General features: G+C 43.3%; 1 protein-coding gene across 3 annotated transcripts in view; it reads right to left on the bottom strand.

The window, feature by feature from the left end:
- The window catches only part of arhgap20b (Rho GTPase activating protein 20b), a 78,304-nt gene that overhangs the window by 33,970 nt on the left and 23,830 nt on the right, over positions 1-20,504 (bottom strand). For all 3 annotated transcript variants that reach the window (XM_058382539.1, XM_058382538.1, XM_058382537.1), the window contains 2 exons: positions 12,741-12,818; positions 12,427-12,493 (listed from right to left, as the gene is read on the bottom strand). In XM_058382539.1, the coding sequence (XP_058238522.1) occupies positions 12,427-12,493; positions 12,741-12,818 (145 nt within the window). The remainder of the gene's footprint in view (positions 1-12,426; positions 12,494-12,740; positions 12,819-20,504) is intronic.

The following is a 20,504-nucleotide window of genomic DNA, read 5'->3' as shown; positions in this document are numbered from 1 at the left end:
ACACTGACACACACTGATACACACACTGACACACACTGATACACACTGACACACACTGACACACTGACACACACTGACACACAATGACACACTGACACACACTGACACACTGATACACACTGACACACACTGATACACACTGACACACACTGACACACTGACACACACTGACACACACTGATACACACTGACACACAATGACACACACTGACACACACTGACACACACTGATACACACTGACACACACTGACACACACTGATGCACAGTGACACACTGACACACACTGATACACACACTGACACACACTGACACACACTGACACACTGATACACACTGACACACACTGACACACAGTGACACACTGATACACACTGACACACTGATACACACTGATACACACTGATACACACTGATACACACTGACACACACTGACACACTGACACACACTGACACACACTGACACACTCTGATACACACTGATACACACTGAGACACACTGACACACACTGAGACACACTGACACACACTGATACACACTGACACACTGACACACACTGACACACTGATACACACTGACACACACTGATACACACTGATGCACTGTGACACACTGACACACACTGATACACAAACTGACACACACTGACACACACTGACACACTGACACACACTGACACACACTGACACACTGATACACACTGATGCACAATGACACACTGACACAAACTGACACACACTGACACACACTGACACACTGATACACACTGACACACACTGATACCCACTGACACACACTGACACACTGATACACACTGATACACACTGACACACAATGATACACACTGACACACACTGATACACACTGACACACACTGACACACTGACACACACTGACACACACTGACACACACTGATACACACTGACACACACTGACACACACTGACACACACTGATACACACTGACACACACTGACAGACTGATACACACACTGACACACACTGATACACACTGATACACACTGACACACACTGACACACACTGACACACTGATACACACTGACACACACTGACACACACTGACACACACACTGACACACTGATACACACTGACACACACTGATACACACTGACACACACTGACACACTGATACACACTGACACACACTGATACACACTGACACACACTGACACACACTGATACACACTGACACACACTGACACACTGATACACACACTGACACACACTGATACACTCTGACACACTGACACACAATGACACACAATGACACACACTGACACACACTGACACACACTGACACACTGATACACACTGACACACTGACACACACTGATACACACTGACACACAATGACACACACTGACACACACTGACACACACTGACACTCTGATACACACTGACACACACTGATACACACTGATGCACAGTGACACACTGACACACACTGATACACACACTGACACACACTGACACACACTGACACACTGATACACACTGACACACACTGATACACACTGACACACACTGACACACACTGACACACACTGATACACACTGACACACACTGACACACTGACACACACTGATACACACTGACACACACTGACACACTGACACACTCTGATACACACTGATACACACTGAGACACACTGACACACTGACACACACTGACACACACTGACACACTGACACACTGACACACACTGACACACACTGACACACACTGATACACACTGACACACTGATACACACTGATACACACTGATACACACTGACACACACTGATACACACTGACACACTGATACACACTGACACACACTGATACACACTGATGCACAGTGACACACTGACACACACTGATACACACACTGACACACACTGACACACACTGACACAGTGATACACACTGACACACACTGATACACACTGACACACACTGACACACACTGACACACACTGATACACACTGACACACACTGACACACACTGATACACACTGACACACACTGACACACTGACACACTCTGATACACACTGATACACACTGAGACACACTGACACACACTGATACACACTGAGACACACTGACACACACTGACACACACTGACACACTGATACACACTGACACACACTGATACACACTGATGCACAGTGACACACTGACACACACTGATACACACTGACACACACTGACACACACTGACACACTGATACACACTGACACCCACTGATACACACTGACACACACTGACACACTGATACACACTGACACACACTGATACACACTGATACACACTGATACAAACTGACACACACTGATACACACTGATGCACAGTGACACACTGACACACACTGATACACACTGACACACACTGACACACTGATACACACTGACACACACTGATACACACTGACACACACTGACACACACTGACACACTGATACACACTGACACACACTGATACACACTGATACACACTGATACACACTGACACACACTGACACACACTGATACACACTGACACACACTGATACACACTGACACACACTGACACACTGACACACTCTGATACACACTGATACACACTGAGACACACTGACACACACTGATACACACTGAGACACACTATCACACACTGACACACACTGACACACTGATACACACTGACACACACTGATACACACTGATGCACAGTGACACACTGACACACACTGATACACACTGACCCACACTGACACACACTGACACACTGATACACACTGACACCCACTGATACACACTGACACACACTGACACACTGATACACACTGACACACACTGATACACACTGATACACACTGATACACACTGACACACACTGATACACACTGATGCACAGTGACACACTGACACACACTGATACACACTGACACACACTGACACACTGATACACACTGACACACACTGACACACACTGACACACTGATACACACTGACACACACTGATACACACTGATACACACTGATACACACTGACACACACTGACACACACTGATACACACTGACACACACTGATACACACTGAAACACACTGACACACACTGATACACACTGACACACACTGACACACTGATACACACTGACACACACTGATACACACTGATACACACTGATACACACTGACACACACTGATACACACTGACACACACTGATACACACTGACACACACTGATACACACTGATGCACACTGACACACTGATACACACTGACACACACTGACACACACTGACACACTGATACACACTGACACACACTGATGCACAGTGACACACTGACACACACTGACACACACTGACACACACTGATACACACTGACACACACTGACACACACTGACACACACTGACACACACTGATACACACTGACACACACTGATGCACAGTGACACACTGACACACACTGACACACACTGACACACACTGATACACACTGACACACAATGATACACACTGATACACACTGACACACACTGACACACTGATACACACTGACACACACTGACACACTGACACACACTGACACACACTGACACACACTGACACACACTGATACACAGTGACACACACTGACACACTGACACACTGATACACACACTGACACACACTGACACACTGATACACACTGACACACACTGACACACACTGACACACTGACACACACTGACACACACTGATACACACACTGACACACACTGACACACACTGACACACTGATACACACTGACACACACTGATACACACTGACACACTGATACACTGATACACACTGACACACACTGATACACACTGACACACACTGACACACACTGACACACACTGATACACACACTGATACACACTGATACACACTGATACACACTGACACACACTGACACACTGACACACACTGACACACAATGACACACTGACACACACTGACACACTGACACACACTGACACACACTGACACACTGACACACACTGACACACAATGACACACTGACACACACTGACACACACTGACACACACTGATACACACTGACACACACTGACACACACTGACACACTGACACACACTGATACACACTGACACACAATGACACACAATGACACACACTGATACACACTGACACACTGACACACACTGACACACACTGACACACACTGATACACACTGACACACAATGACACACACTGACACACACTGACACACTGACACACACTGACACACACTGATACACACACTGACACACACTGACACACTGATACACACTGACACACACTGATACACACTGACACACACTGATACACACTGACACACTGATACACTGATACACACTGACACACACTGATACACACTGACACACACTGACACACACTGACACACACTGACACACTGATACACACACTGACACACACTGACACACACTGATACACACTGACACACACTGATACACACACTGACACACACTGACACACACTGATACACACACTGACACACACTGATACACACTGATACACACTGATACACACTGACACACACTGACACACTGACACACACTGACACACAATGACACACTGACACACACTGACACACTGATACACACTGACACACACTGATACACACTGACACACACTGACACACTGACACACACTGACACACACTGATACACACTGACACACAATGACACACACTGACACACACTGACACACACTGATACACACTGACACACACTGACACACACTGATGCACAGTGACACACTGACACACACTGATACACACACTGACACACACTGACACACACTGACACACTGATACACACTGACACACACTGACACACACTGACACACTGATACACACTGACACACTGATACACACTGATACACACTGATACACACTGACACACACTGACACACTGACACACACTGATACACACTGACACACACTGACACACTCTGATACACACTGATACACACTGAGACACACTGACACACACTGAGACACACTGACACACACTGATACACACAGACACACTGACACACACTGACACACTGATACACACTGACACACACTGATACACACTGATGCACTGTGACACACTGACACACACTGATACACACACTGACACACACTGACACACACTGACACACTGACACACACTGACACACACTGACACACACTGATACACACTGATGCACAATGACACACTGACACAAACTGACACACACTGACACACACTGACACACTGATACACACTGACACACACTGATACACACTGACACACACTGACACACTGATACACACTGATACACACTGACACACAATGATACACACTGACACACACTGATACACACTGACACACACTGACACACTGATACACACTGATACACACTGAAACACAATGATACACACTGACACACACTGACACACACTGATACACACTGATACACACTGACACACACTGACACACTGATACACACTGACACACACTGACACACACTGATACACACTGACACACACTGACACACACTGACACACTGATACACACTGACACACACTGACACACACTGATACACACACTGACACACACTGACACACACTGACACACTGATACACACTGACACACACTGATACACACTGACACACACTGACACACTGATACACACTGACACACACTGATACACACTGACACACACTGACACACACTGACACACACTGATACACACTGACACACACTGACACACTGATACACACACTGACACACACTGATACACTCTGACACACTGACACACAATGACACACAATGACACACACTGACACACTGACACACACTGACACACTGACACACTGACACACACTGATACACACTGACACACAATGACACACACTGACACACACTGACACACACTGACACTCTGATACACACTGACACACACTGATACACACTGATGCACAGTGACACACTGACACACACTGATACACACACTGACACACACTGACACACACTGATACACACTGACACACACTGATACACACTGACACACACTGACACACACTGATACACACTGACACACACTGACACACTGACACACACTGATACACACTGACACACACTGACACACTGACACACACTGATACACACTGATACACACTGAGACACACTGACACACTGATACACACTGACACACACTGACACACACTGACACACACTGACACACACTGATACACACTGACACAATGATACACACTGATACACACTGATACACACTGACACACACTGATACACACTGACACACTGATACACACTGACACACACTGATACACACTGCCACACTGATACACACTGACACACACTGATACACACTGATGCACAGTGACACACTGACACACACTGATACACACACTGACACACACTGACACACACTGACACAGTGATACACACTGACACACACTGATACACACTGACACACACTGACACACACTGACACACACTGATACACACTGACACACACTGACACAAACTGATACACACTGATACACACTGACACACTCTGATACACACTGATACACACTGAGACACACTGACACACACTGATACACACTGAGACACACTGACACACACTGACACACAGATACACACTGACACACACTGATACACACTGATGCACAGTGACACACTGACACACACTGATACACACTGACACACACTGACACACACTGACACACTGATACACACTGACACCCACTGATACACACTGACACACACTGACACACACTGACACACACTGACACACACTGATACACACTGATACACACTGATACAAACTGACACACACTGATACACACTGATGCACAGTGACACACTGACACACACTGATACACACTGACACACACTGACACACTGATACACACTGACACACACTGATACACACTGACACACACTGACACACACTGACACACTGATACACACTGACACACACTGATACACACTGATACACACTGACACACACTGACACACACTGATACACACTGACACACACTGATACACACTGACACACACTGACACACACTGACACACTGACACACTCTGATACACACTGATACACACTGAGACACACTGACACACACTGATACACACTGAGACACACTGACACACACTGACACACACTGACACACTGATACACACTGACACACACTGATACACACTGATGCACAGTGACACACTGACACACACTGATACACACTGACCCACACTGACACACACTGACACACACTGACACCCACTGATACACACTGACACACACTGACACACTGATACACACTGACACACACTGATACACACTGATACACACTGATACACACTGACACACACTGATACACACTGATGCACAGTGACACACTGACACACACTGATACACACTGACACACAGATACACACTGACACACACTGACACACACTGACACACACTGACACACACTGACACACTGATACACACTGACACACACTGATACACACTGATACACACTGATACACACTGACACACACTGACACACACTGATACACACTGACACACACTGATACACACTGACACACACTGACACACACTGATACACACTGACACACACTGACACACTGATACACACTGACACACACTGATACACACTGATACACACTGATACACACTGACACACACTGACACACACTGATACACACTGACACACACTGATACACACTGACACACACTGACACACACTGATACACACTGATGCACACTGACACACTGACACACACTGACACACACTGACACACACTGACACACTGATACACACTGACACACACTGATGCACAGTGACACACTGACACACACTGACACACACTGACACACACTGACACACACTGACACACACTGATGCACAGTGACACACTGACACACACTGACACACACTGACACACACTGATACACACTGACACACAATGATACACACTGACACACACTGACACACACTGACACACTGATACACACTGACACACACTGACACACTGACACACACTGACACACACTGACACACACTGACACACACTGATACACACTGACACACACTGACACACACTGACACACTGATACACACACTGACACACACTGACACACACTGATACACACTGACACACACTGACACACACTGACACACTGACACACACTGACACACACTGACACACACACTGACACACACTGACACACACTGACACACTGATACACACTGACACACACTGATACACACTGACACACTGATACACTGATACACACTGACACACACTGACACACACTGACACACACTGATACACACACTGACACACACTGATACACACTGATACACACTGATACACACTGACACACACTGACACACTGACACACACTGACACACAATGACACACTGACACACACTGACACACTGACACACACTGACACACACTGACACACACTGACACACTGACACACACTGACACACAATGACACACTGACACACACTGACACACTGACACACTGATACACACTGACACACACTGATACACACTGACACACACTGACACACACTGACACACTGACACACACTGATACACACTGACACACAATGACACACAATAACACACTGACACACACTGACACACACTGATACACACTGACACACACTGATGCACAGTGACACACTGACACACACTGATACACACACTGACACACACTGACACACACTGACACACTGATACACACTGACACACACTGATACACAGTGACACACTGATACACACTGACACACACTGACACACTGATACACACTGACACACACTGATACACACTGATACACACTGATACACACTGACACACACTGACACACTGACACACACTGACACACTGACACACACTGATACACACTGACACACACTGACACACTCTGATACACACTGATACACACTGAGACACACTGACACACACTGAGACACACTGACACACACTGACACACACTGACACACACTGACACACTGATACACACTGACACACACTGATGCACAGTGACACACTGACACACACTGATACACACACTGACACACACTGACACACACTGACACACACTGACACACTGACACACACTGACACACTGATACACACTGACACACACTGATACACTGATACACACTGACACACACTGATGCACAGTGACACACTGACACACACTGATACACACACTGACACACACTGACACACACTGACACACTGATACACACTGACACACACTGATACACACTGATACACACTGATACACACTGACACACACTGACTCACTGACACACACTGACACACTGACACACACTGATACACACTGACACACACTGACACACTCTGATACACACTGATACACACTGAGACACACTGACACACACTGAGACACACTGACACACACTGACACACACTGACACACTGATACACACTGACACACACTGATGCACAGTGACACACTGACACACACTGATACACACACTGACACACACTGACACACACTGACCCACACTGACACACACTGACACACTGACACACACTGACACACTGATACACACTGACACACACTGATACACACTGACACACACTGACACACACTGACACACTGATACACACTGACACACACTGATACACACTGACACACACTGACACACACTGACACACACTGATACACACTGACACACACTGACACACACTGACACACACTGATACACACTGACACACACTGACACACTCTGATACACACTGAGACACACTGACACACACTGATACACACTGACACACACTGACACACACTGACACACACTGACACACTGACACACACTGACACACACTGAAACACACTGACACACACTGACACACTGACACACATTGACACACACTGACACACACTGATACACACTGACACACTGATACACACTGACACACACTGATACACACTGATACACACTGATACACACTGATACACACTGACACACACTGATACACACTGACACACTGATACACACTGACACACACTGATACACACTGACACACACTGATACACACTGATGCACAGTGACACACTGACACACACTGATACACACACTGACACACACTGACACACACTGACACACTGATACACACTGACACACACTGATACACACTGACACACACTGACACACACTGACACACACTGACACACTGATACACACTGACACACACTGATACACACTGATACACACTGATACACACTGACACACACTGATACACACTGATGCACAGTGACACACTGACACACACTGATACACACTGACACACACTGACACACTGATACACACTGACACACACTGATACACACTGACACACACTGACACACTGATACACACTGACACACACTGATACACACTGATACACACTGACACACACTGACACACACTGATACACACTGACACACACTGATACACACTGACACACACTGACACACACTGACACACACTGATACACACTGACACACACTGATACACACTGACACACACTGACACACACTGATACACACTGATGCACAGTGACACACTGACACACACTGACACACTGATACACACTGATACACACTGATACACACTGACACACTGACACACACTGATACACACTGATACACACTGATGCACAGTGACACACACTGACACACTGATACACAGTGACACACTGACACACTGACACACACTGATACACACTGACACACACTGACACACACTGATACACACTGACACACACTGATACACAGTGACACACACTGACACTCTGACACACACTGACACACACTGATACACACTGACACACACTGATACACACTGACACACTGACACACACTGACACACATTGACACACACTGACACACACTGACACACACTGACACACACTGACACACACTGATACACACTGACACACTGATACACAGTGACACTCACTGACACACACTGACACACACTGATACACACTGAAACACACTGACACACACTGACACACACTGACACACACTGATACACTGTGACACACACTGACACACACTGATACACACTGACACACACTGACACACTGACACACACTGACACACACTGACACACTGACACACACTGACACACTGATACACACTGACACACACTCATACACACTGACACACACTGACACACACTGACACACACTGACACACACTGATACACAGTGACACACACTGATACACACTGACACACACTGACACACTGATACACACTGACACACACTGACACACACTGATACACACTGACACACACTGACACACTGATACACACTGACACACTGACACACACTGATACACACTGATACACACTGACACACACTGATACACAGTGACACACTGATATACAGTGACACACACTGACACACACTGACACACACTGACACACACTGATACACACTGATACACTGATACACACTGACACACTGATACACACTGCCACACACTGATACACACTGACACACACTGATATACAGTGACACACACTGACACACACTGATACACACTGACACACACTGACACACACTGATATACAGTGACACACACTGACACACACTGACACACACTGATACACACTGACACACACTGACACACACTGATACACAGTGACACACACTGACACACACTGACACACACTGACACACACTGATACACACTGACACACACTGATACACACTGACACACATTGATACACACACACTGACACACACTGACACACACTGACACACACTGACACACACTGATACACACTGACACACACTGATACACACTGACACACACTGACACACACTGACACACACTGACACACACTGACACACACTGATACACACTGACACACACTGACACACACTGACACACACTGACACACACTGATACACACTGACACACACTGACACACACTGATACACACTGACACACACTGACACACACTGACACACACTGACACACACTGTCAGAATGCACACCCTGAGTACAAGTGCTGAGGACTTTCATCTCACACACACACACACACACACACACTGAGATTCAGATTGAACTCTGTCAGGAGGATGATAAAAGCGGACGTTAGCGTATTGTGTGTAGCGTGTTGTCATGAACAATTTAGAGAACAGCATGAACTTATCACTGAGTTTATACCACACGAGTTACTGCTGCTGGGTTCTCTCTCTCTCTCTCTCTCTCTCTCTCTCTCCCTTCATTTCAGTTCTACCCACCATCTCAGACATCACTCGATTATTAATACTGTGTGTGTGTGCGTGTGTGTGTGTGTGTGTGTGTGTCTTCACCGATAAGTGGGTAGACTTCCTCCTCTCCATCATCCAGCACACAGAGCTGGTATTCTGAGACTCCGCCCTGCACACAGGATGTGGGAAAGAAGGAGAAGGACAGGAAACAGGAAGAAGGAGATATGAAAGACAGGAAATGCCATCGAGTAAACACACTGACCACCTGCTCACATCAGAGCACACAGTAAACAGTCTGAACTCGCGCTTCATCAGCTTGAATATTTCATTCCCATCTTCTAATATCAGAGAGCTCTGACCGCTCAGCCAGAGTACTGGGTGTAGATGTGCAGGACTGTACAGGAGGGTTCCCTCACCGTGAGAGCGTTCTGCTGTAGAACTCTCTGGACCACGCTCTCGGCTGTAGAACTCACGTCCACGCTCACCGCTGCAGTCTAAAACACAGGAGAGTTAAAACAGTTTAAACATCATCCGGTCACTGGCCTGCGCTCGCTGACCTCACATGATGATTAGAGTTTTCTGCATTTCTGCCAAATGAATCAGAACAAGTTTCACTGCTTTGGGTAACAAACTAATCACAGTGTGACTCTGAGACTCTGACTCTGAGAGTCGGTAACTCTATGAATTGGTGCCTCTGTGACTCACTGACTCTGAGACTCTCTGACTCTGTGTCTCTGTGACTATATGAATTGGTGCTTCTGTGACTCACTGACTCTGTGATTCTGAGTCAGTGAATCTGTGACTCATTGACTCTGTGTCTCATTGACTCTATGAAATGGTGCCTCTGTGACTCACTGACTGTGATTCTGACTCTGTGATTCGGTGCCTCTGTAACACATTGACTCTGAGACTCTGTGAACCTCAGTAACTCTGTGACTGTTACTCTGTGACTCTGTTAGTTTATCCTGATATACAGAGTCAGAGTCAGGCTTGGATTAGGTGTGTGTGTGTGTGTGATAGCCGACTTCCCTTTACCCATTGGGTCAAATCCTTAGAGAAATATGATTAGTTCCAGGGAAGTGTGTTAGATAATCCAGCAGTGCAGAATTTCTACTGGGTTTTTATTCCTCTGTGAAGGAAATAATTTCTGGTGCTAATGCATTTATTACACAAATCCTTACAGAATTCAAATAAACCAGAGAATGAATAGATCTGTGCCATGTTCCCATACACACACACACACACACACAGACACACAGACACACACACACAGACACACACAAACACACACACACACACACAGGGGAAACTGCAGGAAGAGGAATGAATTTCTACACACTGCAGAGCCATGTTTCTACTAAGAGCTTAAAACCCTTTCTCTTTAGTCTAGAACGTTTCATAGTGTCTCGTCTCGAGTCCTTGCAGCAACAGAAGAGGACCAGATACAACAAAAAGGAAGAGATCACAAAGGGTGGAGCTTTAGATAAACAGGTGTAGGAAAGAACTGATCCTCTGATTCACTGATACACTGATACACTAATTCACTGATACACTGATTCACTGATACACTGATTCACTAATTCACTAATTCACTAATTCACTGATACACAGACACACTGATTCACAGATACACTGATACACTGATACACTGATACACTGATACACTGACACACTGATACACTAATTCACTGATACACTGATACACTGATACACTGATACACTGATACACTAATTCACTGATACACTGATACACTGATACACTGATACACTGATACACTGATACACTAATTCACTGATACACTGATACACTGATACACTAATTCACTAATTCACTAATTCACTGATACACTGATACACAGACACACTGATTCACAGATACACTGATACACTGATACACTGATACACTGATACACTGACACACTGATACACTAATTCACTGATACACTGATACACTGATACACTGATACACTAATTCACTGATACACTGATACACTGATACACTGATACACTGATACACTAATTCACTGATACACTGATACACTGATACACTGATACACTGATACACTAATTCACTGATACACTGATACACTGATACACTAATTCACTAATTCACTGATTCACTGATACACTGATACACTGATACACTGATTCACTGATACACTGATTCACTAATTCACTAATTCACTAATTCACTGATTCACTGATACACTGATACACAGACACACTGATTCACAGATACACTGATACACTGATTCACAGACAAACTGATTCACTAATTCACTAATTCACTAATTCACTGATACACTGAAACACAGACACACTGATTCACTAATTCACTAATTCACGGATACACTGATTCACTGATACACTGATACACAGACACACTGATTCACTGATACACTGATACACTGATACACTGATACACACACACTGATTCACTGACACACTGATGCACTGAAACACTGAATCACTGACACACTGATACACAGAAACACTGATTCACTGATTCACTAATTCACTGACACACTGATACACAGAAACACTGATTCACTGATTCACTAATTCACTGATACACTGATACACTGATACACTGATACACAGACACACTGATTCACTGATACACTGATACACTGAAACACAGACCCACTGATTCACTAATTCACTAATTCACTGATTCACTGATACACTGATACACTGATACACAGACACACTGATTCACTAATTCACTGATACACTGATACACTGATTCACTGATACACTGATACACTGATGCACTGATACACAGACACACTGATTCACTGATGCACTGATACACTGATACACTGATACACTGATTCACTGATACACTGAACCACTGATTCACTGATTCACTAATTAACTAATTCACTGATACACTGATACACTGATACACTGATACACAGACACACTGATTCACTGATACACTGATACACTGATACACTGATACACTGATACACTGATACACTGAACCACTGATTCACTGATTCACTAATACACTGATACATTGATTCACTGATACACTGAACCACTGATTCACTGATTCACTAATACACTGATACATTGATTCACTGATACACTGATACACTGATACACTGATACCCTGATTCACTGATATACTGATTCACTAATTCACTAATTCACTGATACACTGATACATTGATTCACTGATACACTGATACACTAATTCACTGATACATTGATACACTGTTACAATGATTCACTAATTCACTGATTCACTGATACACTGATACACTGATTCACTGATACACTGATTCACTGATACACTGATACACAGACACACTGATTCACTGATACACTGATACATTGATTCACTGATACACTGATTCACTGATGCACTGATTAACTGATACACTGATACATTGATTCACTGATACACTGATACACATACACTAATTCACTGATACATTGATACACTGATACAATGATTCACTGATTCACTGATAAACTGATACACTGATACACTGATACACTAATTCACTAATTCACTAATTCACTAATTCACTGATACACTGATACACTAATTCACTAATTCACTAATTCACTAATTCACTGATTCACTGATAAACTGATACACTGATACACTAATTCACTAATTCACTAATTCACTAATTCACTGATACACTGATACACTAATTCACTAATTCACTGATACACTGATACACTGATACACTGATACACTAATTAACTAATTCACTAATTCACTAATTCACTGATACACTGATACACTGATACACTAATTCACTAATTCACTAATTCACTAATTCACTGATTCACTGATAAACTGATACACTGATACACTGATTCACTAATTCACTGATACACTGATACACAGACACACTGATTCACAGATACACGGATACACTGATACACTGATACACTGATTCACAGATACACTGATACACAGACAAACTGATTCACTAATTCACTAATTCACTAATTCACTAATTCACTGATACACTGATACACAGACACACTGATTCACTAATTCACGGATACACTGATTCACTGATACACTGATACACAGACACACTGATTCACTGATTCACTGATACACTGATACACTGATACACACACACTGATTCACTGACACACTGATGCACTGAAACACTGAATCACTGACACACTGATACACAGAAACACTGATTCACTGATACACTGATACATTGATTCACTGATACAATGATACACTGATACCCTGATTCACTGATTCACTGACACACTGATTCACTGATACACTGATACACTGATACACTGATTCACTGATTCACTAACACACTGATTCACTGATTCACTGATACACTGATACACTGATACACTGATAAATTGATTCACTGATACACTGATTCACTGATGCACTGATTCACTGATACACTGATACATTGATTCACTGATACACTGATTCACTGATACACTGATACATTGATTCACTGATACACTGATACACTAATTCACTGATACATTAATACACTGATACAATGATTCACTAATTCACTGATTCACTGATACACTGATACACTGATTCACTGATACACTGCAACACTGATTCACTGATACACTGACACACTGATACACTGATAGACTGATTCAGTGATTCACTGATACACTTATACACTAATTCACTGATACACTGATTCACTGATTCACTGATACACTGATACAAAGACACACTGATACACTTATACACTGATACACTAACTCATGGATTCACTGATACACAGACACACTGATACATTGATTCACTGATACACTGATTCACTGATACACAGACACACTGATACACTGATACACTGATTCACTGATACACTAATACACAGACACACTGATTCACTGATACACTGATTCACTGAAACACTGATACACAGACACACCGATTCACTGATACACTAATACACAGACACACTGATTCACTGATACACTAATACACAGACACACTGATTCACTGATACACTGATTCACTGAAACACTGATACACAGACACACTGATTCACTAATTCACTAATTCACTGATACACTGATACACAGACACACTGATTCACTGATACACTGATACACTGAAACACAGACACACTGATTCACTAATTCACTAATTCACTGATACACTGATTCACTGATACACTGATACACTGATTCACTGATACACTGATACACTGATACACTGAAACACAGACACACTGATACACTGATACACTGATTCACTGATACACTAATACACAGACACACTGATTCACTGATACACTGATTCACTGAAACACTGATACACAGACACACTGATTCACTAATTCACTAATTCACTGATACACTGATACACTGATACACAGACACACTGATTCACTAATTCACTAATTCACTGATACACTGATACACTGATACACAGACACACTGATTCACTAATTCACTGATACACTGATACACTGATTCACTGATACACAGACACACTCATACACTGATACACAGACACACTGATTCACTGATGCACTGATACACAGACACACTGATTCACTAATTCACTAATTCACTAATTCACTGATACACTGATACACTGATACACAGACACACTGATACACTGATACACTGATTCACTGATACACTGAACCACTGATTCACTGATTCACTAATACACTGATACATTGATTCACTGATACACTGATACACTGATTCACTGATACACTGAACCACTGATTCACTGATTCACTAATACACTGATATACTGATTCACTAATTCAATAATTCACTGATACACTGATACACTGATACATTGATTCACTGATACACTGATACACTAATTCACTGATACATTGATACACTGATACAATGATTCACTAATTCACTGATTCACTGATACACTGATACACTGATTCACTGATACACTGATACACAGACACACTGATTCACTGATACACTGATACATTGATTCACTGATACACTGATTCACTGATGCACTGATTAACTGATACACTGATACATTGATTCACTGATACACTGATACACATACACTAATTCACTGATACATTGATACACTGATACAATGATTCACTAATTCACTGATTCACTGATAAACTGATACACTGATACACTGATACAATGATTCACTGATACACTGATACACAGACACACTGATTCACTAATTCACTAATTCACTGATACACTGATACACTGATACACAGACACACTGATTCACTAATTCACTGATACACTGATACACTGATTCACTGATACACAGACACACTCATACACTGATACACAGACACACTGATTCACTGATGCACTGATACACTGATACACAGACACACTGATTCACTAATTCACTAATTCACTAATTCACTGATACACTGATACACTGATACACAGACACACTGATACACTGATACACTGATTCACTGATACACTGAACCACTGATTCACTGATTCACTAATACACTGATACATTGATTCACTGATACACTGATACACTGATTCACTGATACACTGAACCACTGATTCACTGATTCACTAATACACTGATGTACTGATTCACTAATTCAATAATTCACCGATACACTGATACACTGATACATTGATTCACTGATACACTGATACACTGATACACTGATACACTGATTCACTGATACACTGACACACTGATACACTGATTCACTGATACACTGATTCAGTGATTCACTGATACACTTATACACTAATTCACTGATACACTGATTCACTGATTCACTGATACACTGATACACAGACACACTGATAGACTTATACACTGATACACTAACTCATGGATTCACGAATACACTGATTCACTGATACACTGATACACAGACACACTGATACACTGATACACAGACACACTGATACACTGATACACTGATACACAGACACACTGATACATTGATTCACTGATACACTGATTCACTGATACACAGACACACTGATACACTGATACACAGACACACTCATACACTGATACACTGATACACTGATTCACTGAACCACTGATTCACTGATTCACTAATACACTGATACATTGATTCACTGATGCACTGATACACAGACACACTCATACACTGATGCACTGATACACTGATTCATTGATACACTGATACACTAATTCACTGATACACAGACACACTGATACACAGACACACTGATACACTGATTCACTGAACCACTGATTCACTGATTCACTAATACACTGATACATTGATTCACTGATACACTGATACCCTGATTCACTGATACACTGATTCACTGACACACTGATACACTGATACACTGACAAACTGATGCAATGATACACTGATTCACTGACACACTGATACACTGATACACAGACACACTGATGCATTGATACACTGATTCACTGACACACTGATACACTGATTCACTGATACACTGATTCACTGACACACTGATACACTGATACACTGATACACTGATACACAGACACACTGATGCACTGATACACTGATTCACTGACACACTGATGCACTGATACACTGATACATTGATTCACTGATACACAGACACACTGATACACACACACTGATTCACTGACACACTGATACACAGACACACTGATTCACTGACACACTGATGCACTGATACACTGATACACTGATACATTGATTCACTGATACACTGATACACTGATACACAGACACACTGATGCACTGATACACTGATACACAGACACACTGATACACTGATACACTGATGCACTGATACACTGATACACAGACACACTGATACACTGATACACTGATACACTGATACACTGATGCACTGATACACAGACACACTGATACACTGATACACTGATTCACTGACACACTGATACACTGACACACTGATACACTGACACACTGATGCACTGATGCACTGATACACTGATTCACTGACACACTGACACACTGATACACAGACACACTGATGCACTGATACACTGATTCACTGACGCACTAATGCACTGATACACTGATTCACTGACACACTGATACACAGACACACTGATACACACACTGATTCACTGACACACTGATTCACTGACACACTGATGCACTGAAACACTGAATTACTGACACACTGATACACAGACACACTGATGCACTGATACACTGATGCACTGATACACTGATTCACTGATACACTGATACATT

Source organism: Hemibagrus wyckioides, linkage group LG28, assembly GCF_019097595.1.
Source record: "Hemibagrus wyckioides isolate EC202008001 linkage group LG28, SWU_Hwy_1.0, whole genome shotgun sequence".
Lineage (NCBI taxonomy): Eukaryota > Metazoa > Chordata > Actinopteri > Siluriformes > Bagridae > Hemibagrus > Hemibagrus wyckioides.
Note: the sequence above shows the minus strand (reverse complement) of the source record. Positions and strands in the feature narration are given on the sequence as shown.